This window comes from Pempheris klunzingeri, chromosome 7 (genome assembly GCF_042242105.1).
Source record: "Pempheris klunzingeri isolate RE-2024b chromosome 7, fPemKlu1.hap1, whole genome shotgun sequence".
In the NCBI taxonomy this organism is placed as follows: Eukaryota; Metazoa; Chordata; class Actinopteri; order Acropomatiformes; family Pempheridae; genus Pempheris; species Pempheris klunzingeri.
In genome coordinates this window covers 16,811,582-16,838,923 of record NC_092018.1, presented here as the reverse complement: position 1 = coordinate 16,838,923, position 27,342 = coordinate 16,811,582, and the positions used below count along the sequence as shown (strand labels likewise).

The 27,342-nt window shown below is 42.2% G+C and overlaps 1 protein-coding gene across 1 annotated transcript in view; it reads right to left on the bottom strand.

The window, feature by feature from the left end:
• arb2a (ARB2 cotranscriptional regulator A) overlaps positions 1–27,342 on the bottom strand; it is a 152,515-nt gene that overhangs the window by 31,082 nt on the left and 94,091 nt on the right. Inside the window, exons 9-10 of the mRNA XM_070833398.1 lie at positions 22,496–22,612; positions 15,798–15,882 (exon numbers count right to left, since the gene is read on the bottom strand). Coding sequence (XP_070689499.1) covers positions 15,798–15,882; positions 22,496–22,612 — 202 coding nt within the window. The remainder of the gene's footprint in view (positions 1–15,797; positions 15,883–22,495; positions 22,613–27,342) is intronic.

The following is a 27,342-nucleotide window of genomic DNA, read 5'->3' as shown; positions in this document are numbered from 1 at the left end:
ACCTTGAGAGTACTCAAATGCCGGGGAAAGAGGTCATACTAGAGAAACCTTGTGATCCTTTGAGACCAAATCTCCACTGTTGTATAATGTATGTATGTACAAATACATAATGTATGTATAACACACACACACACAAACACACAGGGGGTGATGAGAAGGGGAATTTTATTTTTTTTGTATATTTTTTATATATATAAAGCCCCTATTACCTCTCACATTAGAGCACAAAACAAGTCTCTCCTTTTGGTGAACACAGTTCTTGAATATTTGAAAGACACAAATTAATGAAAAATTCCCTCCTGTAGTTTTTTTGAACATCATAAAAATTGTTTAAAGATTTTTGTATAATCAAGAGGTGAATGATAGGTAGGCATTGTATTTAAGATTAAAAACCAAAAGCAACAGCATCCCACTGGCGGTCTGATCACAAACCTGTCCCATTGCTTTGACAAATCAATTCCAAAACATCTCTGTTTTGGCTGTTATGAAGCCATTTCCAAAATACAAAAGAGGAGGAGGGGGTTGGAAGGAGAAGAAAGGGATAAATCAAAAGGGGTGGTGGCAACAGGCGAGCAGTGGTCCTCGGTCGAGAGGTCAGGGTGAAGGCAGTGCGGCCATGCCCACTGTGGGCACTCAGCTGGAACTAAATGTGGACGCAGAGACGCCAACTGTTGGAGCACTGCCAAGGACCTCTCACCCCGCAGCGCTTTCTCTCTCTCTTTTTGCCCAAGACTCAACAACGACTGGGAACTCACTGCCTCCCGCCCCGCAACCCCACTCCACCTGCCTCCAAACTCCCCCACACTACATCCCCCATTTCGCACTCATTTAGTTGTTCAGCTGAACATATTCATTACAGCAAGTGCAGCGATGGTAGCACAGAGCAAGATCACAGAGGGAAGGGAAAGTGAAAGACCGAGGGGGTGAACTTTAGAACTTTGACAGTGATGTTACCCAAAATATTACACATTTATATTTCAACACCCCTCTAGGTGATAGGGTGGTTATGGCCCTGTGTGTGTGTTTGTGCAGGACCACCCTCTCTGGGATGTGTGGGAGAGACAATGGGGCCAGTGAGCTAGTCCAAACAGCTGTGAGTGAGCTGGGTGTCATACCACCTCCGCACAGACACAGGCACAGGCGCACTCACACACACACACGCGCACACACACACACACACACACACACACACACACACACACACACACACACACACACACACACACACACACACACACACACACACACACACACACACACACACACACACACACACACACACACACACACACACACACACACACACACACGCACACTCACCATCTGTGAACACCAACACATGACAGAGCAAACAGGATTACAGTATGAAGGAAGACAAGGAGGATGATCCAAACACCATAATATCATTTCCAAGAAGGGACGGGAATGGGGCAGGGCATGGGGCAGGCTGGGGTGAGGGGTTTACCGGGGGGAGGGGCAGGGACTTAGTTGGTCAGAGGTCAGACCTACAGTGCAGCGATCTAATGGCTGTCTGGTTTGTACACCAAAGCTTAACTCGTGTTTTCTAAAAACAAGATATAGAAACTAGGCCAGGATTCAAAAGATGAAAAGCACCACAAATAGCACACTGGATAAATGAAATGCACCAAAGTTCACACAGTTCAAACCTTTTTTTGCAGTAAAACCTTGTTTATCTTACCTCCTCAGAGACTAAAGTTATTCAGAGGAAAATATTTGATACGTAAGAACACAGAAATCCCTGATTACAATTTATGAAATATAAAACATACAGGCATATGTATTGGGTATTCTAATTTACTGTATAGCCCATACGTAACAACACTGCTTATGTTAACCTCATACACAGTCTGTATGAGGCTTTATGCTAAGATAAACTTAAGTCTGTGATTATGTCTCCAAAGGGTTAGTGGCAATTTTAGATGGTCGGTGAGCTTTTAGCCCCTGCTGTGTGAAGGTTACAGGCCAACATTGAACATAAACCTCATGACATGGTCAACATAACAAGCACCGAGTGTGTGCTACGATTAGACCCTCGAGTTAAATCCTTGGTGTACCCTGTCATTCGAAAGAAACATTTTCATATCACTTTATTATCATGTGATTTGTCGACTAATATTCAATGTATTAAAAGAGATTATGGTTGCATTAGAGGATTAGAGGTATTTTAAGGAACCAGGAATGAATGCACAGTGACCCCCCACACCCATCCTTACACGCACATATATGCGTACAAAAAAAAAAATCATACCAACCTTGCCATATATGTAAGAGATTACAATGTGATTTCCAGATTTGTGGTACAAAACAATCAATTTCTTTCTCACCCATTCGTTCATCCATACATGCATTCATTTCTCTGATTGGTTCGAGGGTCTGTCAGTGTGACAGAAGAAGGTTGATCCTGGGGCCAGAGCCGGGCAGGAATGCCAAGCATGGGTTTAAGCTGTAAGGTAACATCTATGTCAGAAGCCACATCGTGTGTAAGACTAAATCTCTAGGTTGGGCAGGTCTTGAGTAGGAACTACTGAGACAATGTAATATGAACACATCCAGCGTGGTCCACAGGAGCCAGCCTGACATGTGACTGGCTGCGACACCTCAAGGTGAAAGGTCAATACAGATTTCAGCAAATCTGAGCAGGCACAGCATGAGCTTATATTCAGGGAGGGGAGGGGGCACGGCTTGGCCTCCAACCCTTACCCGCTAAGACCCTTGAAGTTTTTTACCCTGACCTAGACTTGACTCCTTCATCTGGGATGTTAGCTATACTAATTACTGCCTGATAGCTGCCTGTTGCCAAACGCAATTCACTTCCCCCCGATTCTGCTCGACTCTGCTCCAACAGTTGGTGCCAACCTCACTTAACGCTCATGAAGTGTTTCAGACACAGGGTACGAGGCCCCACCTTTCTTCTGCCCTGGCAATCTACCTCTTTTGTTTGGGGTTTTGTTATTTGGCCACATGTTGTTCAGAGAGCAGGGCTGGGGGCAAAGGGGAGCTGCACTATGTATCATCAGAGGATCGGCTGGCATGCACTCTGAGAGAAAGATGCATTTCATAAGCCAAACAAAAGGGGATTAAAATGGCGCCAAAGATGGCTTTGGAATTTGTGCCTCAAAATACTGACCCCATCCATTTGCATCTCAAGGGTAGATATAAGACAAAGTGTCTCCTCTGTGACTGAGGATTCTGCTATGGTATGAACGAGGACGGAGGGCCAGAGCCATACAGTGGTAAGGCGACCTGGGCTCCAGAAGGGGACTTTCTAGTCAATTCAGAAGACCCAATTTATTTCCGCTATGACCTGAGGCCCCCCTCTGCAACCTTGTGGTGCCCTTCGCTACCTGATTTACATGTCTACCACTTGGCCTTAAACCCACTTCTGTGCCCTCTGGACCACTCCCACATCTAACTGCAACAGCTAGTCATGAGAACCCAGAGCCCAAATCAAAGTGAGTTTGTCTGTGACTATCAGCATGTGGGTGTATATGTGTGGAATGTGTATGCTGCTCTGGGGGTGTATCACTAACTGTGTCTACATGTGTAGGTCTATCTCGGAGCATGTCCATGTGCGTTTGAATCTGTGAGCATACATGCAGATTGTGTGTGTGTGTGTGTGTGTGTGTGTGTGCGCAGACAAGTGGCCTGTCTATATTGATTAGATAGGAGGTGAGCCCTGGAGTAGGCGGACATACTGGCTGACCAACACACACATGCAGATGCAGGGGGGAAGACAGGAGTGGTGTTTTTCCGCTGGCTCTGTAATTTAGCCCTGAGAGGCTCACAGAGGTGATAACCAGTCTGTCTCTAGGTCACCCAGATAACATGGCTGTACACTCGGCATTCTTCTTGGGAGAATATACACACAAGTGTAGGTGAGTATCTGTCTGTGCAGGAATGCATGGACATGTATCTTGACCCAAGCATAAAAGCTCACACCACAAAACCACATCTCTCGACATGACCTGTCATAGATGACACAGTTGGCAGGCCTCAGTAAATTAACCCAAGTTTCTGTGTGAAAGGATGAAAAGAAAGTAACTAAAATGATATAAATAGAAATAATATGACAACACCAGTGGACAAAACCCAAACTTCAAAGAGTCATGTTATAGACAGAATATGTGCACCATATAGCACTGGCTTAAAATGTGCAAATTATCTCAATTTGTGAGACCACTCAAAATTTCTATTGGGAAAATGGGGAGCAAGACAGATGAGACCAACATGAATAGAAATAAGACCATTTAAAAAAAACCAAGGCAATTGTTTACAGATGAATTTGTTTGGTGGTAAAACAAACCCACTTAGCTGCACACTGAGGAAACATATTACACTGCACTTTATGACACATTTATCGCCCTGTTGCCTCGACTCTGGGCAAAAAATGCCGGACCACTTTCAGAGCTGAAAAGTCAGCTGACACACAGGTCAAAGGCCACCTTGTGCTGCCCAGAGCAGTGACAAGCCAGCGACGGTCAAAGGATGTTGGAGGATAAACAAGAGAAGCAGGAAAAGAGGGTTGAAGATTAGGAGCCATAGCATCAGTGAGGGATCAGCACAGCCTATCTCATTACTCCCAGGCACAATAAGCACAACAACTCTCCATGCACTTTATAATTGCTGCTTCCTTGGCTACAAATAAGCTGTGTTTATTACCCCTTTCTACTCCTCAGTGCTTTCACTTGGAAAAAAAAAAAATCATCCTCTAATTGCCACATTTCTCTAATAGTACCACGCATCGGTTTCACGGGTGGTTTGTCTCCTGTCCTGGAGATGGCTGGTTAATAAAGTTTTTATCTGTCAACATGGAGCACAGGGAAGGATCCAAGGTCATTGCTGCATACTCAAAACCTGGCTGGTCATGGAATCGACCATTACTTTTGTTTACATAATTATATAAATAAGATGTAATTTTCTTTTCTCAGCAAAAAAGACAAATAAACATTATAATTTGTGGCTTATTATGACTCAAGGACTTTCAGGGATTATATTTTTCCTTCATTTTCTCATCATCTCAATGGCAATTATGTGCATTCCAAATATATTCTCACAGCTTCCATGTTTGCTCATTTTTTTAATTTTATAACAATCACATTAAATGTGCACTTAATTACAACCTAATTGTGCAGAAAAGAAGAGAGGGGGTGAAACTGGTGCCACAATCTATCAAAAAGGTTTAGCTAAACAGGAGCAGTGGGTTTAAACTAATGGAGGAAACACCTAAACCCTTTGCTCTCATAGAGTGTTCATGCACAAACACAGTGACATATTAAACTGGCTACAACCGACTGGCTTTAGCAGACGTTGGATCTCAGCATGAGATCTTCAATCCAGTAGTTGGGCATACAGTTTGTGTGCGTGTGTGTGTGTGTGTGTATTAATTAACAACTAAACCTTATGAACTGGCCTCATGAACCCATAACAATAACAGTCCCCATTTAAAAAATGTAGAACAAGCCCAACAGAGCACAGCATCAGTAGAATAATGAAAATCCCCCCCCCAAAAAAAATCTAACTTGCACCTAATTATAGTGAATACATACTTCTGGAGGCCACAATCATGGAATCTAATTAAAAGTGAGGAGCAACTCAATTCTGTTTGCACCACAATATAAATATGTATTTAGAACTGTTTACAAATTTGTCACCACTATAGGCAAATTACGATTGGATGGCACCAAAACTGTCCTGTCTGAAGGACATGCAAAACCAAAAAGATAATGGTTTGTCTAATGTTTGAAATTAAACAAGTGTTAACAGCTGTTAGCAGTAAATGACCTTATGTTGATAAAAAAATGAACATGTTCATAAATATGACTGCAAAAAAGGTTCTTACTCTTGAATGAAAATGCTGTGGAACATTGAATTAGCTTTTTTTTATGGCAGCATGAACTTATAAGGATTTATGGTGACTCTGTCATATGATTACTCAATAGATTAACCTCTCCCTGCTCTAATCTACTTTATCCCATCAACTAAGTTCACCTAGTGGCAGTAGCTGTGAGGAATACTGCCAAAACATTTACAATATCTGGAATAAAGTAGGATTTTGTATTTCAGAGGTAATGTATGCATCAAGTGATGGAAATCAAATGTTTAAAAAACGAGAAGCAAACATGGCACAAAACCTCACATTAAGGTGTGAGGTTTTTATATTTGGCTTGGTTATCACCTCATCCTCTCACAGACAAGGTCGACGCCAATAATGATGATAAGTATCATCAGAGGGTTGTTGCTACATGGATCACATCACTGTAACACTTGCTGGATGCCAACTTATGCCTTGTTAACAGAGGGCACGATGATACTAAGATACTATGGGATGAAGTAGATTGCTAAGAGTTCTAATGCTAGCAGTGGTTAGGATTTGCCATGCCCCACTGGGGCTTATTGGATTAATTCCACACAAGGGATAGCACCTACCAGCCTACAGCAACAGGAACCCAGCATGTTATTATGGTATTTCCTGCTTTTTTGATTAAACCACAACCTGAACTTGGGAAAAGTAGCTAGAATTCCAAACAGCCACTAATGATCAAGACTACACTGGCCACTGGTTTTCATCCACATCTTTACACTTGATCCTGTGATGGTGCAGTCATCAAATGTGGTAAATGCACGGTTTCTGTGTTCTTTTTTCTAAGTGGTTTGCCACATGTCGAGGTCAGGGGTAAAGGCTGGGCGGATTAAAGACTATATGGAGTCAATGAGAAGAGGCCATATGGGCAAATGAGATCCATGTCCGAGAAGCACTAATCTGGGGATGCCCTCTGAGTGACCAGGGATGGACACTACCAACAGCAGCTCAGAGGCTTGGGGATTCAAAGGCGGCCTGTGGCCTGCTCTACTGTACCCTGTACGTTAGCTCCCCCATCTGACCCTGCATACTCACGAGAGGAAAGAGCCTGGCCTTGAACATGAAAGAAGATTAAAAAACACTATCAGAGTAAACAAATACAGTGTACTGTGCAAGTACATTGGTGCCACCCATCATCATCATTTGAATATATACAAATATATATGGAAAAAAAAGGTTTGTTTCTCAAATGTCTGTGCAATTCTCCCTGTCGTCTGAATCTTAATAATTGTATGTGGATGAAATAGTATGGTCTTAAGTCAAACATGAGCGTACTCAAATCAAAGCATAAACAATATGATTTCTTGGATATTGTAAACCGTAGATACAGATGTGTATAACAGGAAATAACTTCTATGGAGTGAAATATATACAGTTGTTAGCAGACTGCTGAATAAAATACTTGGTGTTTGCCCCATGGCAAGTAAAAGTAAAAAAAAAAAAAAAAATCATAAATAAAGCAGTGGGAGGTATGGCAAGAGAAAAAATAAAAGTGGAGATAAAGAAGGGGGGGTATTTATTAGAGATACTGTCCCAGTGATTGGCTGCGAGGCGGGTAGCAGAAGGACAAATGGACAAATCTGAGGAGCTAATAAGAGTGAATACAGAACGGCCCTCATGGGCAAATCTGGCACTAAGATGATAATGAGATTATAAAACCCCACTATATTGCAGCAAATTGTATAAGTGTTTCATTGAACCTTGTTGAACTTTCATTTATGCATGCCAGGCTCTTTCCCTTTTTGTCTCTCCCCTTTCTTCTTTTCCCCCGGATGATGGGTAGAGTATGAGAGAGGAGGAGAGGATACAATGCCTCCTGGATAGAGTTTACCTAGTGCAGGGGTGAACTGAAGACCACAGACTGGGCTTTCCAGACACGCTTCTGGTTAGCATAATCACAATAGCCTAAACTGTTAAAGCAATAGTGCTCTGCATACAAGATGTGATTATAAATCACACTTCACATCTTGTTAGCATCCTTCATACATGCTTACATCACACACACACACACATATATATTTATAAAATATCTATGCCCAGTACTAAATATGCCTGAGAGCTAACAGCATCACCATTTAAACAATCAAATCTGCATTTTGTTTTTGCTTTTTTTTCTCCAACCTTTGATATTTTCTAGTGGAATAAAATGAACCAGTTTTAATAGTGACATGTGAAGCTTGATGCAAAAAGAACTTCTGTATGACAAAATGTAATAGTAATTGTCCTCCACTAACCAAGTTTAAAGGCGGGTATGATTCAAAAAAAGAGAGAAACATTTAAAAGGTGGGAAAAACCATCAGTGTTCAATCATTGTTGCTTAGCTGCCAGTCCTTAAAAATTTCTTTTGAAAAAAAGAAAGAAAGGGAAAAAATGACTAGAACAATTGTAGAGACTAAATGAAATCAAAGTAAATACAAGACATAACATGACTGTTTTTTACACTCTATAGAGTGTCTAGCTATAGCTAGACTCTTTGTGCCGTCTGTCTTTCATTGGATGTAATTCATTACAGATCATTGATCATGAAAGTTAGTCAATGTAATGAACTACATGTGATATATCAACCTATTGAGGTTGATTCCAGTAGTTTTTGTGAAAATCATGTTATTGTTGTCACATCACATTAATCTGGCTCAAATACAGTATAATCTTTGAATATGACCATAAATACGTTATTTCAAATCAATTACCACTGAAGCAATATTTTCACATAACTCAAATAAGTTGTAGAAATAAGCTAATGCAACATTTTATGAACTTCATGCCACTGCTTAAGAATTATAGTGTTTAACTTTGAGAAGCTTGTACAATTATAAACTGAAGTATTTATCAAGTTCATTTCCTCCAGTTTGACAGCTAAAACAAACAAATGGCAACCCCCTTGTCTTGGACCTGTAGCAAGGGCTTGTCTATTGACCATGTCGGCATATCTTTGACTCTGATCTGGTGAAGATACATGTCCGACAGAAAGCAAGGCGCTGGAATAGATCAATAACCACAGACAGCCCTCTAGAACTGAATCAAAGAATTGAATCAAAGTGGTCAACTCTTTGATCCAAAGGGAATATCCCTGAGAGACGTCAACCTACATGACGGAACAGATTGCCCTGTCACCATGGAACAATGCTGTTACCTAACAATGGTCTAGGGGCAGTGTCGCAACTAAGACACAAAATGAAGATTTGCCCGAGGAATTCATCAAGGTTGGTTCAGATGCTTAATGACGATGGCCCCTGCAAATGTTCAAAAAAAACGAAGGAGACAAAAATAGTGTGATAATATGTTCTTCGTATCTTTACCTTACTATCTTGTGAGCTAATGCTCATAAGATGGCACGGCATTATGCTCCATAGGTGAGGAGCAGGAAAGAAGAGTGAGCCCCCATGATGATCTGACAGCCATTCTCATACACTGTGCCAACAGGATTACATACCATACCATTACATACCATACCAACAGCCAATACGTAGACACACAGTCCAGAGTGGTTTCCAGCATATAACAGCAAACACCACTAGCAAATACAAACATGGTCATGAAGCATTTCTTAGAAGTCAGACCATCATGGGTGAAAAACAAAGCAAATCTAAAATACTCCCAGAAGCAGAGAAAACCCAATATTTCTGTCATGGCCTGAATAATTTCATATAACAAACTCATCAAAAATCTATGCACACTACAGGCCAAAGTGAAAAATATATGGTATTGCAATCCATATTCTTCTCAAGGAGGCATTTGCATCTTGGGAGGTTAAGCTTCAATGTCATTCTTCATTCATGCTGAAATGTTACATCTAAATGTGTTCCTACATTAATAGATAATCACATTCACACACCTTTAATCAAAGTTAAATCAAGCTAAGGAACCTTTAAGCTGACAAACAGATTTTCTTCCAAGTGTCATGACCTAAAAGTTCTTCATCTACACCTGCAACCTTTCAATGACTCAATGAATCAGACAGATAAAAACAAAAGTAAAAGACAACAGCGAAGAGGGAAAATATTCTATACAGTCAACACTCTCTTTTGCCTCATCCGCTATTTATCTCATATACACCTGATCCTTGATAATGAACCGAGACTTGAGCCAAGGCAGCTGAGAGTTAAATATATTGCAGTCCATATTTTCACAGCAAAGTCTTGCACTCTCAAAGTTCCATTTCACTGGTGCATTACCAAATAACAGCTTCTATATCTTTGCCCATTTATGTTCACAGCATTCACATCTAGAAGTGGACCACGAACAGTGGCAACAACATTCAGACATCATGAAACGTGTTTTGGATTGGTTAGGTTTTACAAAATTGGGTGTTTTTGCCGCATCCCTTAACACCTACTGCTTCTTCTTATTCCTGGCTGCACCATTCAGTCAAATGGAGATATTCTAGATGTCCCATTTTATGCCTTCACCCAAAACTCAGCCAGGCATATTTAGTGACTCTGGATAATTGGGATCTCCTTTAGAATGTCAAGTTTTGCGGATGTGAACAATGATTGGATGCATGGCAAGCTTACAATGAATCACCTACTGATGGGTCAGCAGTGTAACCTCCTACACTTTGGATTATACATGCAGTTTGGTATGTTGTATGAACCTGCTTATAGATGGTTGTGGGTATGACAGCCATTTGTACAGAGAGCACGGTGTTGAATTAGTGGGTTTGTGCTTATTGGCTACACCAGCACACGCACATTTCAGAAGTTCTCTGCCTGTGCTCATAGAACTGAAGTTACAAAGCATAACCTTCATTTTAACACAGTTAGCCCAGATATTTTCTAGCTGTAACATATCAGGAACGTTCCAAATCTAATTTTTAATGTCTGTAAAACAGAATTAGGAACATCAACACAAATGGCAAAGTCTCCTCCACCTAAACACCAGCTGTGCATGACTCAACAATTTTCCCTCATTTAGCACAAGTGTAATCAGTGAACGGAGAACATGATAGCAATCGAGGCATTTTTTTTTCTACAAAAACATCAGATGACAGGGCTTTTTAATTGTAAAAAAAAAATGTGTTAGCCTGTCAAAACAAGTTTAATTTGTGTTGTGACAGTGAGCAAGTTTACAGAATGCGATCCACAGCCAAACAGGTCTCATTGTCTGCCTTAACCTTCAGATTGACATTTCTAGTTTTTGTTATTTTGAAAGTTGTTTTTCAGGTCCGGTGTGACATAATTCTTTTGCTGTGATTAAAAACTGTCACTTTTTGGATGTCTTCAAACCAGAGTATCTATAGCATAGGACAGAATATAAAATATTAAGTCCAGCTGGTTATTGTAAAATCAAAACATCAACAACACACATTCTTATTCCATCTCACAAATCAGCACTTTATTACCAGTTTCTGACAGACACACCAATCCCAGACATCAGGAGTCCTTGGTGTCAGCATTTTCCACATCATTATGATATGGTCTGTCACAAATGTGACCCAGACAATAGCTTGATCCAACCTCACTGAATCCAGGTCAGAGTTTATGGTCCGGTTCACTAGCGTTTACTTGTCTATTTCCTGCAACACTACCGCAACGTGTGCCGGTCAGGATAAGAAAACATTGAAACACATATGTGAAAACACAGGCGCAAACACATACACATTTTCATGTGATCTTCCATCGAGGCAGCGGACTTCCACTTTACCAAGCTGAAAAAACAGTGGTGAGGTTAATTTGAATGGGCCTGAGTTTCCTCTTAAAGAGCTAAGTCACACAAACATCAATCAGACCTGGTTTGTGTGTATGTGTGTGTGATGAAGAGGTGCAGACAGCTAGAGGTGTTTCACGGTCAGCAGTGCGTGCATCTGGGAGGTGAGGGTTACAGTCAAGTCAAACCTACAGCAGGACAGAGCACATACACAATAAAAAAAATGACTGTGTGTGTGTGTGTGTGTGTGTGTGTGCACACTTCGTATCAGCCTGTCTGCTTTTATTCTCAGGCACTCTTTTGTGTCTCTGTGGTATCTTGGTACATTAATAACACTGAGCCACAGAAGTATGAGCCTTAGGTAAAGAAGAAAGGCAGAGTGACCTCCCATGTCATTGTACGGGAATTATTTCTCATTTCTATAACAATATTGCATCACTTTTCCAGCCAACTCCCTGCTATTTTTCATTCAAGATACAAAAATCAAGAAATTCTTTCAGCAAAATCCTCACTTTTAATTATGAAAAACCTTGTAGGAAAGCCAGAAAAGTGGGCACATCAAAAATTACAGACAGTATTGTATTTATGTTGTGAAAGAAAGTGAAAGTGAGTCTCTTTCTGCAGTCCATTAGGGTTAATTACAGCCTTGTGTTGGGATGCTTGTAACATAGCAGGGTTGGTAATTAAAGTACAGGTAAGACATTAACTTACTTTTGTTAGCCATTAATCAGTGTTTACCTTCAGAGAGCTCTCCTTTTGTAATTAATAATCAGCTTGGACAATGAGTAATCACCCAAGAGGAAGTTGTGTGTTCATGTGTGTGTGCTTATTTATGTCTCTGTTACTAGCAAAGGGGGTTTTCCCACCTTTGAAATAGCATCTTTACTGATCAAACAACTGATCATCCATTTCACAAAAAAGTCAATAAACTAAGCAACAAAAACAGAGGAGCCCTTGCAAGAAAAATCACTGTGAGGCTGGATTTTTCATCTCCTTTCATCCATTTATTTCTTGCTACCCTTATTCTTTCCCATCTTGTGTTTATCCTTCTCTTGGCATCTAAACAACAGTGTAGGTTTGGAATGATTACATCTTGGGAAGGCCACGGCAACCCCACTTAACCAGCAGCCCTCTTCTCAACTTATTTCTCTGTCAGCTACAACAACATGGACACACACACACACACACACACACACACACACACACACACACACACACACACACAAAGGGAGCTTTTCCAGCAGGAGATTGGTTCCACTTTATCTGCATATTTAGCCTGTGTTCGGCGTGCTCCTAACTGATAAAATTCTGTGAGTGTGCCAGGCCACTGCCAAACGCCAGAGCAATGACCTTCTCGGTGGAACAAATTCCTTTTGCAAGATGGAAAAAAAAAGAATAGAGTGAAAAGAAGAAAGATTAAGACAAAAAATAAAAAATGAAAGGGAGGGAAGCTGGCCAGTCAAATGCGAAGGGAATGGCTCCAGGTTTTATCGCAGTTAAAACAAGAAATGGAGATGTTAGCGGACACCCCCGCTACGCGTTATATTTCCCTCCCTCTCTAGGTCCTTCCAGCCCCGTCACAGTGCCATGCTGGTGTACCGGCGTTGCTTCACAGATGATTAGGAATAACAGACAAGCTCTGCCTCCACTTCTCCCTACCTCCTTCTGCCAAGAGTCTACCAGCATGGAAAACACAATCATCATATCATCACTCCACCACACAGAGAGGCAGAATGCTAGCGGAGGAGGGATACGGGAGATGTATAGAGAAAGTCAGAAACGGAACAAGGGTAAGGAGAGAGAGAAGAACAGACGCAGAGATAGGAAGAGGAAGAACTGTGGCAAGACACGTCCTTCAACCCGTTCTCCCATCATACTGCCTGACCAGCCCCGGTGTCCATATTTAAGCACACATTCAATACTTTGTTAGCCTTCAGACATCTTAGCATGTGTGTGTCTGATCACATGTCATTCTTCCCTACAGCCGAGTCGCCTCTGAGAAAAGTCGCCCCGGGCCTGGCTCAGTCTGGCTCCACACAACAGAGGTGGTTCACGCTGTGATGTGTGTATCTGTGTGTGCGTCACCTAAACACACACACACACTCTTACCATAGCAACCCAGACAACAGCAGTCATAGCAGCAGAAGAGATGACTGTTGGGAGCTGTATGTGTTTTGATTGAAGTGCTGGGCCACGGTGCCCTGACAGACTTCCCTCAACCGTCTCTCAACCTCGTCACCTCTGTTGCTCCACTGTGACTCTCACCACAAAGGCTGCTGCCTGTGAACCTACCAGGCTGCCAAGGACACAAAGAAGACTGAGACAACCTTTGACATCCGAAGCTGCCACCAAAAGACCAGAGACAAGCAGAGTTGGCAGCTCCGTTAACAGGCCAGAGACCCAGATCTATTCAGCTTGGTTAAAGTAGCAAAAGTCAATAGAGCACGAGTCAATAGTGCATACATACAGATGGACGCTGTGTCAGACAGGTCTGTGTTAGGACAATGTCAGGCATGCCAGTTTGAAACAGTTTGAAAAAGTAGACCTCGATATCTTGGCTCAAAGGTTGCAGTCTTTTGACCGTCAGCAGTCACTGAGAAGAGACATGAAACATCAAGGTAAAAAAACTGACATTTGAACAAGAAATACAGTATGGGTTTTGTATTGAAGGCTGGATGACATTTCAAGGAGCTGATTCACTGCTAGATGTTAAGGCCACCCACCCACACAGATCCATGTGGAACATGGTGTTTTAGTGGCTGAGATGAGATAGCACTGTTTGAGATGTATTCACTGACATGTGGAGCATGTGTAAGATGACCTATACATTCACCATGATGTCACTGAGGGGCTTTAAAGAGAGAGAAATCACAAAGCAGGACCTCCAGAGTGATGCTGAAGGAGACAAGGATATGAGTGGACATGTCTGTTTGTATGTGTGCACATGTGTAACAATCAGTGCTTAGAGATACACAAGATTTAGAAACAGGTGCATGTAATACTTAAGACAGATATATTATTTCCTGTTTAAGGCTCGACTTGCCTGTTCTTGCATGCCTGCATGTGTGTCACTCTTCAAACAACACTGCAATCATCATCTCTTATCAACGGTCATGTTGAGGATTACAGCTTTCATCCCTAATCCTACATTAAGAACACATTCTCATGATGGCCATGACATCATCAAGGCCAGTCAACCACAGAGAGGGCACAGGGACAGGAAGCCAAACACCACAGGAGAGGATTAATGAATATAGGAGACAGAGTAGATGATGAAAAAGAAAGAGGGCGCGACAAAGAAGACAAAAATAGAAACAAAATCAAACAGCGCATTTCTGTAGTGTGTGAGGCAGCCTCTGTTTCTGTTTGAATTTGTGTTTCAAGATAATCTGCCACTGCTTCAGTTTCTTAGTTTCTCTGACAAACGATCCTCCTCAATCAGCCGTCCTAAGACCTCCAATCTACCCAACACCCTCAAGCATGTGTGCGCGCGCACACACACACACACACAAGAACAAATACTGTCAACATACACACCATACTGCATTAACTGAACCCTTTTAATCTGCAAACGCACACTACTTTAAAGCACTGATGAGCATATGTACAAAGGTGAGGAACACTGAGGAATGTATTTGTGTTTTGCACATTTGTCATTTGTTGAGATTTTTGCTGAAAAATTATTTTACTTACTTGCACTGGCACATCTTTTCAAGATGCTGATAGATTGTATACCCCAGTATCTAATAAAACCACCTAAAACTGATTTGTCCAACCTATTCTTCCAGATGAGAGTATTGTTTTTATTGTATTATACTGTATTAATAGTTTATTTTATCAGTATTTCCATGACTGGGAAAATCACCAGTCAAAGCTCATTCTTAATTGTTACTACATCACTTGTTGTGACCCTCTGGTAGTATCAGATTCTCAGCACTCCAAACTACACCAATCAACAAAACAGTGCTATTAACTACGCAACTCTGATTTAATTTTTCACTTTTGACTGTAGAATCAACACTTGGCTTAGCTAACATTGACATAGCACCTATTGGTTGCGTATGGAGGTATGTTATCGAGACTAATGACACACTACAACAAATGTACCATTACTCTATTGATCAACTGTCTTGACACTAATCAAGTCAAATTCCTTAAGAAATCATTGTACACTATTTGGAAACTGAAAGTGATCTGACATTATGCTGGGAATAGATGTTGAGTGATGTTAATACGATTGGAGTGTGTTTATGCATAGTTTGTTTGATACCTGCAGAGACTCGGGGGCAGTCTGGCAGCATGGGATCCAGTGGTGTGTCCAGGGGCTCTGGACTTGATACCCAGTTACAACAGTGCTGTAGGGAGAGGCAAGGAAAGAGAATGACAATTGAAATCTGAGGACACATTTCTGTAGTTTACAAAAGATGCATATGACTTGCACATAGAGTACTTGTGGCACGTGGACAATTTGTGTTTGGGAAATGAAGATGTGTCAACCAGCATCCACCACTATAAGGCCCATAAACACAAAGAAATATAAGCCCAAAGACAGGAAATGCATGTCTTTTATCTTCATACTTCAAAAGGATTTTTTTTTTTACTTCATGGAAAAATAGCAAGTTTAAATTGAAACTGAAAGAGATATTTGAAGGAAAAAAAAGCAAAAAAAAGAAACGTGGAGAAAGGAAGGGTGAAGGGAGCAAAAAAGGGGAGGCAAGGGAGACAAAGAAAAGGGGGACAGGTGCGAAGGACAAGGAGGGAGACGGTAAGGGGGAAAGAGGTGTGTGTAGGGCTGAGCGAGGTGGGGGGAGAGAAAGAAAGAGAGACAGGAACAAGCAATTAAAAGCTCTGTGACATGTTGCTCAGACAGCTTGGCGTTTGTTTGTGGTAGATAGCTGAGGCCTTCTACCATGGTGGATCAGTGGGTGCCCTGGGGGAGGGTGTCTGCCCAGCTTGCTGACCCATAACCCCCTGCAAACACCCCTAGTCCTCTAAAAACCCCCTGCGGTTGACAACTCTACTGTCAGAAAGAGGAGAAGACCTCTTTATCCATTTTTTTTTGCTGTCTTCATCTTCCTGTCTGTGTGGCACTCCTCCTCTCTACCTACTAGGTTATTTCCTGCATATTATGGTTAAACCTAATGTAAAATTATTGAACTGTACCAATGTCATACTTCAAAACAAGTTACTTTGCCCATACTTTGAGTTTACGTTCTCTGGGTCAGCAGACAGCAACATATCAAAGTGTGTTTTCCCTTTTGAGTGTGCAATGTGGATTGGTATGCTGCGGCTTGTAAGAGCAAAAACAAGGGAAAAGGGAGAGAGGGACAGAGGGAGACTGAGAAGGAATGCTTGGAGAAGACGTTCCACAGATAAGATAAAAGTTCAATAGAAGAAAGAGAAAATGTAAAGAGATTAGAATGTGCAGCTGGCGTCCTTCTGAATCACTGCTTATCTGCCCTTGTTTACTTTCACCCTGGCCCCCTGACAGTCATTACAGTGTTGCGCATGCTTGTGTGTGTGTGTGTGCTTGTATGCATGTGTGTATGTGGGTGGGTGTGAGTGTATGTGTGTGTGTGTGTGTGTGTGTGAATGATTGCATTGCAGGGGGTCTCCCAAGAAGATGTTCGGCATTGTGAACCCTTAAGACTCAAACACACACGCACAAACACTGAAGTGCTTTCGCATGTTTGCCCTCAGCAACCCTGACTCCCAAGGCCTCGAAGAGGAGGGTCAGACAAATCTATGACACTTCTCCCATTTAAACTCCTCCAAAAATTCAGGGTTAAATTACACTTTTACTCAGCTATTATCCCCCCCCAAGTAAACCCCTCCCCATAAATTCACACATTCCTTACTCCCCGATATGTTCTCCTGTGTGGATATGTAAAAGTACACAGGGACACTGAATATGCTTGATGCCTCATTGAGCCCCTCTTAGCTCTAGCTTTTCGTCTAGATATGTTTCTGCAGCTATGTTAAAGCAAATGTCTTTCAGCACTGTCTGCTTGACATGGACTACATCTTATTTTGTCCCACAGTGACCTCTTTATGTCAAGCTCATAAAGATGCGTATACTTATTGTGACAGATGAACCATGATGAAACATCTGGCCCGTGTGTGTAAATTCCTTACCAAATATCAAACAAGTAAGTAAAGAAAATTCAGTAGCGAAATGGTTTGTTATCAAAATAAAGTTTGGCTCATGTGTGATTCATTTCCATCCAATCAAACAAAATGAATATCAACTAAAGTAAGAACTGAATCCGCCTCCTGAATAGTAAAGAAGCCCTTTCACTCCTCTACACTTAATTTCTCCAGCACTGTCAATCAAACTGGTAGCAGTTGGAAGGGGTATAGCATGAGGTTGAAGTAAGATCGGCAGAGAGATGGGGGGTAATGGAGGGGAGGAGGATGGGGGTTTAGTGTTGGGGAAGATGACAAGTCATCTTGGTAAACAGTGGCATATTGTGTATTTTTAGATCTTTTGCTTTGCCCTAGATGTGCTCTGCTCTGAGCCTGGGCTTGAGGGCAGACTGGTGTAGAGCGGCATGGAGGCAATGGGGCTCCTTGACTGCTACATCAAGTGTCTCATTGTATCTCCTTTAATTCATTCAGTCTGTCTCAAGGAAGATGTCAGCTGGGCTGTGGAGCAGTGGGCTGAAGGCGGCTGGATAGAGGGGAAGGAAGGGAGTCTTTCAAAGGGCCCTCCTCCCTCCCCCTTCACCTCCACCATCACCACCAATGGAGGCAGGGAGGCCGGGGTTTGAATAGATTTGTCAAGGCAACAGCACACATGTGCACACAAACTCTTGCATAAAAGCACACACACACACACACACACGTACATAGCACACAGTCCCAGTGCTGTGGGAGACCGCAGGCATAACAGCAGTCACATAAAGGCAAGGCCTGCTGGCTGGGATTAGAGAAGGGCGATGTGACAAAAGGATGGCACATCACATCGGCTGCCTCTGACGCATAGCATCATCACTTCAAGCAGCTCGTCCGCCGATCAATGGTGCCATTGAACTAAAGGCAGACAGAGAAACAAACATGTAAACAGATTTGACTCCCCCCCCCCACCTCTGCTCCTCTGTGCATGTGTGTCTTTGTGTGTCTGGATTTGTGCTGGATATGCACACATACATGTACCCATGAGCACACACAGCAAGACACATTGTTTCACAGTGCATTTTGCTTTACTTAAATTCCAACAATAGGCGGAAACAAAGTCCTTAAAGATCCTTCAAAGTAGTTAGTTAGAGGCTAAAGCTAAATGCTAAAGCTAACCACTAAGCTAAAGGGGTGCTCTGAGGGTGTAAATGATAAGCAGGTGTCACCTCTACCCCTACTTCTAAGAGGCGCTTTTAAGCCTTCTTTGTTATGTTTGTGTATATGCGACTGTGTGTGTGCGTGTGTGTGTATGTGTGTGTATGTATGTGTGTGTGTGTGTGTGTGTGTGTGTGTGTGTGTGTGTGTGTGTGTGTGTGAGATCCACCACCTGCTGCCTTCTGCAAGTCTGAGTGGAAGCCAGCCGGCTTCTGTCACATAAACAACAAACACACATACATGCACACACTCAGAGAGTAGCAGACACAAAACACTGCATTCAGCTGATGGCAGGGTGATTTAATAGAGCCTTCATGAGGACCAAGGAGGTCGCTCATAGGTGTCCATATCCACTATGCAGTAAGTGTCACAGGAATACACACACAGTGCCTTCAAAAAGGGATATGGACTCCCTAAGTTAAAAGTAGATCTTGTTGATTTTCTAGCAAACTGAATTCAAAAGGAAACTGGATCTGAATGCAAATATTAAACAACATGTTGTATGCTGATTTGCATTTGTATACAATTGGCTCCATTCAATCGTAAACCAGTCTCTCCACCTTTTCTATCTGAAAGCACACAGGACTGGGTCCCATGATAGAAACTCTGTGCTAAGTGTACAAAAGTCTCCTAAACCATAACACACATGACAGCCTGCAGCCTAACTTTCCAGAAAGTAGTCCTGAGTATCAATTCTTGCTCACTCTCTCTGTGTCTGTCTCTCTCCCACCTCCTGCAGTCGCTGTATAATCTCTATGGATTAGGATGGTTTATTCATGACCATAGTGTACTCTGTATGTGTGTGTGCATGTGTGTATGTCTGTGTGTGTGTGCGCTCTGGGCAGGCCACTAGAGTGTGACAGCAGGCCAGCACAGTGACAGGAGACACCTTGGAGACTGTGACAGGCTGCCAGCTGTACACCATCATTCGCATTTCTCTTTCTCACTCACTTCTCCTCACTATGCTACTCATCTATCTCCACGTACATCTCTTCATCTCCTCTCCTCCATCTGTATTCACTCCATTCATATCCTACCTGTCTTTTTGTTTTTCTTTTCCACAGCTCTGGCCTGTGCTTTCTCGCCAGCAGTCAACGGGATTTAAATAATTGAACGTTTCTCATACTTTATTTCTTTGCCTATTTCTTTTTCTGTCTCACTCAATGGATGAGTCGTTCTATCTCTGCTTTTGCTTATTTCCGCGCTTGCCTTTTTTCTTTTCTTTCACCTTTACTCTGTATTTTGTCTCTTGGCAGTGACGTCAGCTGCCCCCCGTCTGACCTATTTGGTCTATATAACCTGGCCCAGCAGGTGCTGATCTCTAAATCCCATCTTCTCTCTTTTACTATCCTCTTTTCATCACTCCATCCCACCATCCAGTGACCTGTTGAACCCTAGAGGGAGGGAATTATCTCTGTCCGAGGAGAACAGAGCAGTGCACTGCTGGGGATCACCGACCTCACATGCACCAACTCATACGGGCACCCATATATATATATATATATATATATATACACACACACCTCTCAGGGCATTATTCAGGTTCACTGCCAGCTATCCTCTGTGATGTGCAGCACCATTTGGGCTGCTCTCCTTGTGTGCGTGTGTGGTGTACAGTGTACCTGTACGTTAGTGTGCAGTGCAAATGTTGTTTATGTTCAAGATCCAGCTGTGAATTGGTTATTGATATAGATATCCCTAAAAAAGGAGCATTCTATGCATCTACTGTTCGGGTCTATGTGTGCTCAAGCCTGTACATGTTTTCCACTCCACCAAAAGTGCATGAACTTTCCGAATGTGTGATCATTTAAACAAAACATCAGGAAACTCAGCCAATCATAGAAACCACGAGATCAGCCCAGAGCCATGGGATTAGCGTTTTGGATGGAACACAAGGGAGTGTGACCTTTTGGTGAAACCTCTGCACACACAGCATTGGTTTCTAATGTAAATGACTGGGACAGATGAGATTTTGGATTCACCTCATTCCTCATGCTGACCTGGTCCATGTTAACTAGCACTACCATCCATGCCCAAAATCCAATGATGTCTGAATTTGAGTGACACAATTGAAGTTATCAGTTTCAAAATACAAGATATATATTTTCAAATAATGTATATCTAACCATCTACAGTATTTCTCATTAAAAGTTGTCTTGATCAGATACTAAACAACAATTAATGCTATATAAATACAATAAATGGTCAATAAATTGTAAGATATTTGTCAGTGAGACATCAAAAACAAAAGGCATCAACACTGTTTGCTTTACTGATAATTCAATTAAAGTTAATTCAGGTTTGAGAAAATAAAACATTTTGGTGTTGTTGAATTAAGCTGATGTAATGATTTACATAATGAATTCAATGGTGCCTGAGAGAATTACATAAGATATAAACATTGCTGTGGAATTAGCAACATGCAATGAGTACTCTTAAAGGGTAGTGCGCCTACAACTGTGTTGGTAAGGCATGATATCAAGAAATTAACGAAAAGAGGTTGGACAAAACATATGTATGTAAAATGTAAAGATGCACACATCGCCGTTAAATTTGCTTTTTTGTTGTATCATTGAGAGACGCATAACATAGCATAGGTGTGCCACTGTTTCCCTTCAGAAAAAATCCCTTTAATTAGGCAGGCTCTTCTCTTAATTCAGCCAAAAAAGGACCGTGGGTTAATGAGTATGAGAGAGAGTGAGTCCTTGCCTGTCCCCTTCCTTCGACTGGACAAAGAAGGTTATTTCAGATTTATTGTTCTGGGTAATCATCACAAATAGAAAATCACTTAACATTCCAATTATGCTGTGTCTCGTACATCCCTTAGATGAATCAAAAATAGGAAATGCCAGACAAGGAGAAGGGGGCCAGTGCAACCTTGAATCCCCACCACTCAAACCGACATACACACACATTCACGGACATGTAACACACTTGAGCACACAAACCAAACACACAAGCGAAGTGGGAGATGACAGAAATAGCGAAAACAAAAGGCGAGGGATATAAAAGAGGTTGTAATACAAATAAAGGTATGGTGTGTGTGCGTGTGTGCGTGTGTGTGTGTGCGAGCATGACATTTGCATCTCTGGCTCTCAAGCAGCTCTGGTCTTGGATGGTCCTCATCTGTATGTGCATACTGAGTGAGCCCAGGTGCTGCGTATGGCGCAGAGGTCACACCAGAAAGGGCAAGTGCTAAAATGAAGCTAACACAAATGCACGTGTGCACGTGTATTCCATCTCACAGGCTCACCCACAAACACACATAAACACACGCATGCATGCACATCGCAAACACACGCACCATCGAGGGTTAACTGTCTTACTGAATTCATTGACATGCACCCAGGAAGAAGTGGGGGCTTATTAAAAAAAAACAAGACAGAAAGGTAAAACATGCAAACAATGGTTCTCTATGGCTTCTAAGGCTAGTGGTTGGTCAGGGGTACCTGTGTAGGTCAGCAGGGTTGTGCAGGGAGAAATTAGAGAGGAGCAAAATCTGAGAGGCCTAAGCTCACTGCTGGGTGAATTTACATGATGAGATGGGAGCTCAGGAATGGACCCCTGTATAGTTTGCAGCGTCTTTGTCGGCCTTCGATATGTGCCTGTGTATTTGAGCGCGTGCAGTTGTTTTACCTGCTGCATCCAATCCTGTGTGCCTTTGCTGGTCTCCTGTAGCCAGATGTTGTGAGCAGAGTCAGTCAGAGCCACAGCACACACTCTGCTCTTCACCTGCATTTCCCTCTGATTCATCTGCCACAAAAACAAATCAAATTTGTTAGTCATCCTTGCAGCATACAAATGACATAGTCACTGTTGACGAGGTCACTGTTTCAGACAACATTTGAGCAACAGAGACCTTAAGCTGTAATAGACATGATATCCTCTTTAGAAAAGAAATCATCTTTTTGATTGGATAGAGGGGAACACAATTATTTCAATATGACATGGCCATTGTGTCAGTAGATACTTGCCTAATAAAAATTTTATTCCCTGTCCCACATATACTGTCAGCCTACTACTCAGACCATGATAGCACTTGCCCAGCGGACAGCTTTGTAACCAGCAGATACAGATTCAACCTGGTGCATAGCATAATGTTATAAAGTGAAATATGAAAGAGCTGCTCCACCATAGCATGTCCTTGTCACGTTCTGTGCAAATGTCCCTCCCTGTGCACGTTCAAATATCTCGGTCCCCATTCTTAATACCCTTTCCCTTCACATGTCACAGAGAATGTAGCGTCCACAGACCCGTCTTCCTATTCCCCTCTGAATGTCAACGCCAAGGAAAATGTCACACAAAGAACTTGTTACCGCACTACAATAGACTTCCCACACCGCCGGTCCCACCCCAAGGAGTACTGTAGCCAGGCCTTGGGAACAAGCCATTTCACTCTGCTTCACTTTAAGATAAAACTGGAAGAAAGGAGAACAGGGCTTGCAACAATTGGTTAACAATCACTTACTGTACAGTACATGTTTAGTGAGGCTGGGAAAATGACTGGTGGCCTGGGGATGGGCATAACACTGAAAAATCGCACTGTGTGATTGCCTGGTCATCTGCACATGGCTGTATGCTGTACAGACCAAATGTTTAACCACATTAAAGCTTCATCTTTAGTGTCATGTAGAGGAGGGAAAAAGTTGGCAATATCTCGGACTACTGTGCTTCTGTTGGCATTAAAATGGTGATGGTGTTTATGGCTTAGTGCCTGAGAATAAGACTAGCACTTCAGTGGGAGATCTGGGTAATGTTAAGGCCGAGGCAGGGATTGGAATACCAGGGCTTAGTTAGTGCTTGCCTGTAAGAATAGGAGAAATACTTGCCTATAAAAGCCAACGTGTCATGAAACAAAATAGGGCTCAGGCTTGAGTACAAAGTTACAGACTGGGTAACCCTAACCCATAGAGGGTTTAAGCTAGCACTACAATATGAATCTAAGTCTGACACTCAGACTGGGGTTACATTCAAGTAACGCTGGTCACCTACAGCCAGCCATCTCTGACTGTACCCTGAAATGACAGTGGGCATTTGAATACAACCTCCCTTTCCCAGACAAATTAAAGTGGAAGTGTATAGAGATAAATGGAATCTATTAAGGCCCTAAGGGCTCATACATCATACAGCTGATAAGGCTTCCACTGGAGCGTCTTCACCAGGGTGGGGGACAGAGCAGACCGAGGTACAATAAGCATTAAAGAAAGTGCACAACTGTAGAGACAACAAAAGAAGACAGGCACTGCACACACGCATTCACTTGCTCACACAAAATCAAACACACACAGACACACACACAAATATACACTCCTCTCTGTACTCCACCCTCATCCACGCTTGGTTGAAAAGCTTTCCTCTGGCAGAACTGGGCCCGTGGGAGTAGCAAAGTCAACCTTTTAAAACTGGAGGTGTCAGTCAAGGTCCTGTTTTCTGGTGCTAGCCAAACGGGCAAGTCCCTGAGTATAGGGACTGCTAGCAGAGGCCAGGAAACAGGAGGCAGTGGACTGACTGCCCATGGAAAACACTAAGCACATGACTTCAAGCCAGTCAAAAACATCGCCCAAGTCTGGGCAGAAAACATTTTTTTCCATTTTCCAAGTGGATAAATAGGTCTCTACTTGCTCCTATTGTATGCCACTTAAAACTCTACCATTTTCTATTTTGGATGGAAAATGTACTTAACACGGTCATAGTTCATTGGATATCGCTGGTATATTAAACTGTAACTGAGCTATACTAAATGTATAATTGTGTTTGCCAACCTGCCATTAATAACAGGTTGATTCATCTGTTTCTAAAATAATTTTGGCATGTCCCTTTTAACACAAAGCACTCTGGAGATAACAAAGGATATGTAGATAGATGGAAGCAAGGGTTAGAGCAAGAATTCTACTAAAGACATGTATGCGGGTACACACATGGATGCAGGTGTATAGGAATGAATGTGAGCAGATTTAAGAACACTGCTCAACAGAGGGGCAGTTTGGTGGAGAGGCAAAAGGATGACGGACAGCGGTTAGACAAAGATAAAGGTATGTACGAAGGAAAAGCCACAGCTGGTGAGGTGGGAGTGGAGCTCGGTTGTTTATGGTGCTGGATGGATACATCTGGAGAGTAAATACTGTATTGTAGAATTGAGGCAATGCATGATTAATCTTGCATACACTGTCTCATCATGCAGACAGATGACTGGAGAAAATTATTTCTTTTTTTTTTTATAAATGAGATAACGAGGCCTTTGGAAATCTTGAAGCAGCAATTCAAATTGATTAGATTCAGCATCTCTGGATGCTTTTTGACAGTCAAAGACAAGTTCTCCCACGCTATATTTTAGTGATTGGAAATACAAAAAAACCCCCAAAAAACTGCCTCTTCCCTTCTCCATCCACCTTTTGTGCTCAGGTTTCTCTGTGATTTGCTATTCAAAGATACTAACACTGTGTTGTATATCTGCTGAAATGAGGAGGGAAAATAAATCAGAAACTCTCACCAAACAAAGTCTGTTTTCCTGATGATGCCTCAGCCGAAGATTAAAGACCAAAGAACTCCATCTCCCACCACTGGCTATATCAATCACGCATTCTGACAGCTCTCATTGCCGCAATGCCTACAAACATATGGTTGGCTGTGGTAACAGTTGGGGTAATAGGTTGACAAATAATGACTCCAGGAGAGAGTGCTCTATGCAGTGTGGCCGTAAACCACAATGATTTTGACACCACTGGGTCCCATGTTTTACAAGCCACAATGACAACTGTGGTTAGCTGCATGTTGAAAGCAAAATCTAAGCATGTCTGTGTCCTCTGCTAGGTGGGTCATACTCGAGGTTAGCTTACAAACCAGTAAGAACCATAAAGCCACATGCTCCAAAGTGGGTAGCGATATCATATGACTCATCATGTTATAATTTTTACACCATGTTAGCTTGTGAGTTAGTGTTAGCCATCTTTATCCAGAATGTGAAATGTGCTAATCCACTATGTAACCGCAGACTGCAGCTTTAACAAGGAAACAGGCCAGCTGTTGTGATCAGTCTTGTATTGGACAGGGAAAAAGGAAGAGAAACATGTGGAAACACTTGTTGAACTAAAACCAACACACAGATGTTGAGACATTTGCCGCCTCTCTGTTGGCCTTTCCTTTAGCGCTAAAGCAGCTGGATATGCAGAGTAAAGTTCAGGTGGGGGTTGGACATGGCAGGCTTGCGTGTAAAAACGGTTTTAAGAAATGGGAGCAGAAAGGCAGACAGTTATGCGAGGAAGCTGAATGGATATCAAAAGTAGTGCGCTTGGAGGAAAAAGGATGGAATGAGGAGAAAAGGGAAGACAGATGAGAGACAGACAGGCAGATGTGCACAACAAAGAATATTTATGAAATCTTTATTGATCCCCATGAGGAAAATTCTCTTTTCCCTTGGACCACTTCACAGGGAGATTGGACCACAGGGTCAGCTTCAAAACAGCATCCCTGAAGCAAATGGGCTTTTTGCCGTCTTTAAAATATAAGCAGAAGCTTACGTTTAAGTGGAAACGATGCGTCCCGCCACTGCAGTCAGAGTCTTCAGCTTGAAGGGCGGCCTCTTTACTCACTGGAGCACCTTGATGAAATGTTTCTCACCAGTTTCACGTACTTCATCTAACATCTGCACCATTACAGGCTCATAAGTCTAATTCACCTAAATTACCAAGGCCTTGTTAACATTACAATTAAGTGCGCCACATAAAGGTGTAAAAGAAACTTCTTCACCCATTTCTGTGACAATCTGTTTTTAAACACACCTTCCTGTGATTTGGATTTACTTTCCCCACAACTACACATTACGTTCAAATTCCTCTGCACCATGATAACAAAGCTGAGTCACAACTGATGACGCACACTTGAGTTCACCCCACCCCACATACATTCAAACTCTGGATGAACTATGAAATCCTTCTCCCTCTTTTCCCCCCTTCTCCATTTCTTCCTCATAAAACCATTTCTTGTCTGAATTCTCTGCAGAGGGCCTGGTTGCTATAGAGACCTTCAAACATCACAGATTTCTGACCCCCTGGTTGGCACGATTCTGCTAAATCCAGCTTTTCACAAGCTCTATGAAATAGCCAAACCCCCCGCAATTGGAGCCACTCACACAAACACGCACAGAGACACACATACAGAGACTTTTCTCTAACCCCTGTATCTTGTACCTGACCTCTCACATGGCCCTCAGCAAAGTACAGTGTTTAGCGCTTTAAGCTTCATCCTGCTACAAAGCCAGCTAATTGCTAGACTTTTTGTTGTGCATAATCTTATTTTCACCACTGACGTAGAATGTGATATGCAATGGGTGTGTGTACATGTAAGTGTGGGGTGTGTGTATGGAGGAAGAGAAGGGAGGCATATTAATCATGTTTATTTATCTGAACGAGGAGTTGAAATAAGCGACGAGACATCATTTAACAGCATGCTAAGCTAATCTCTGGTCGAGATAAATACTTCATTTC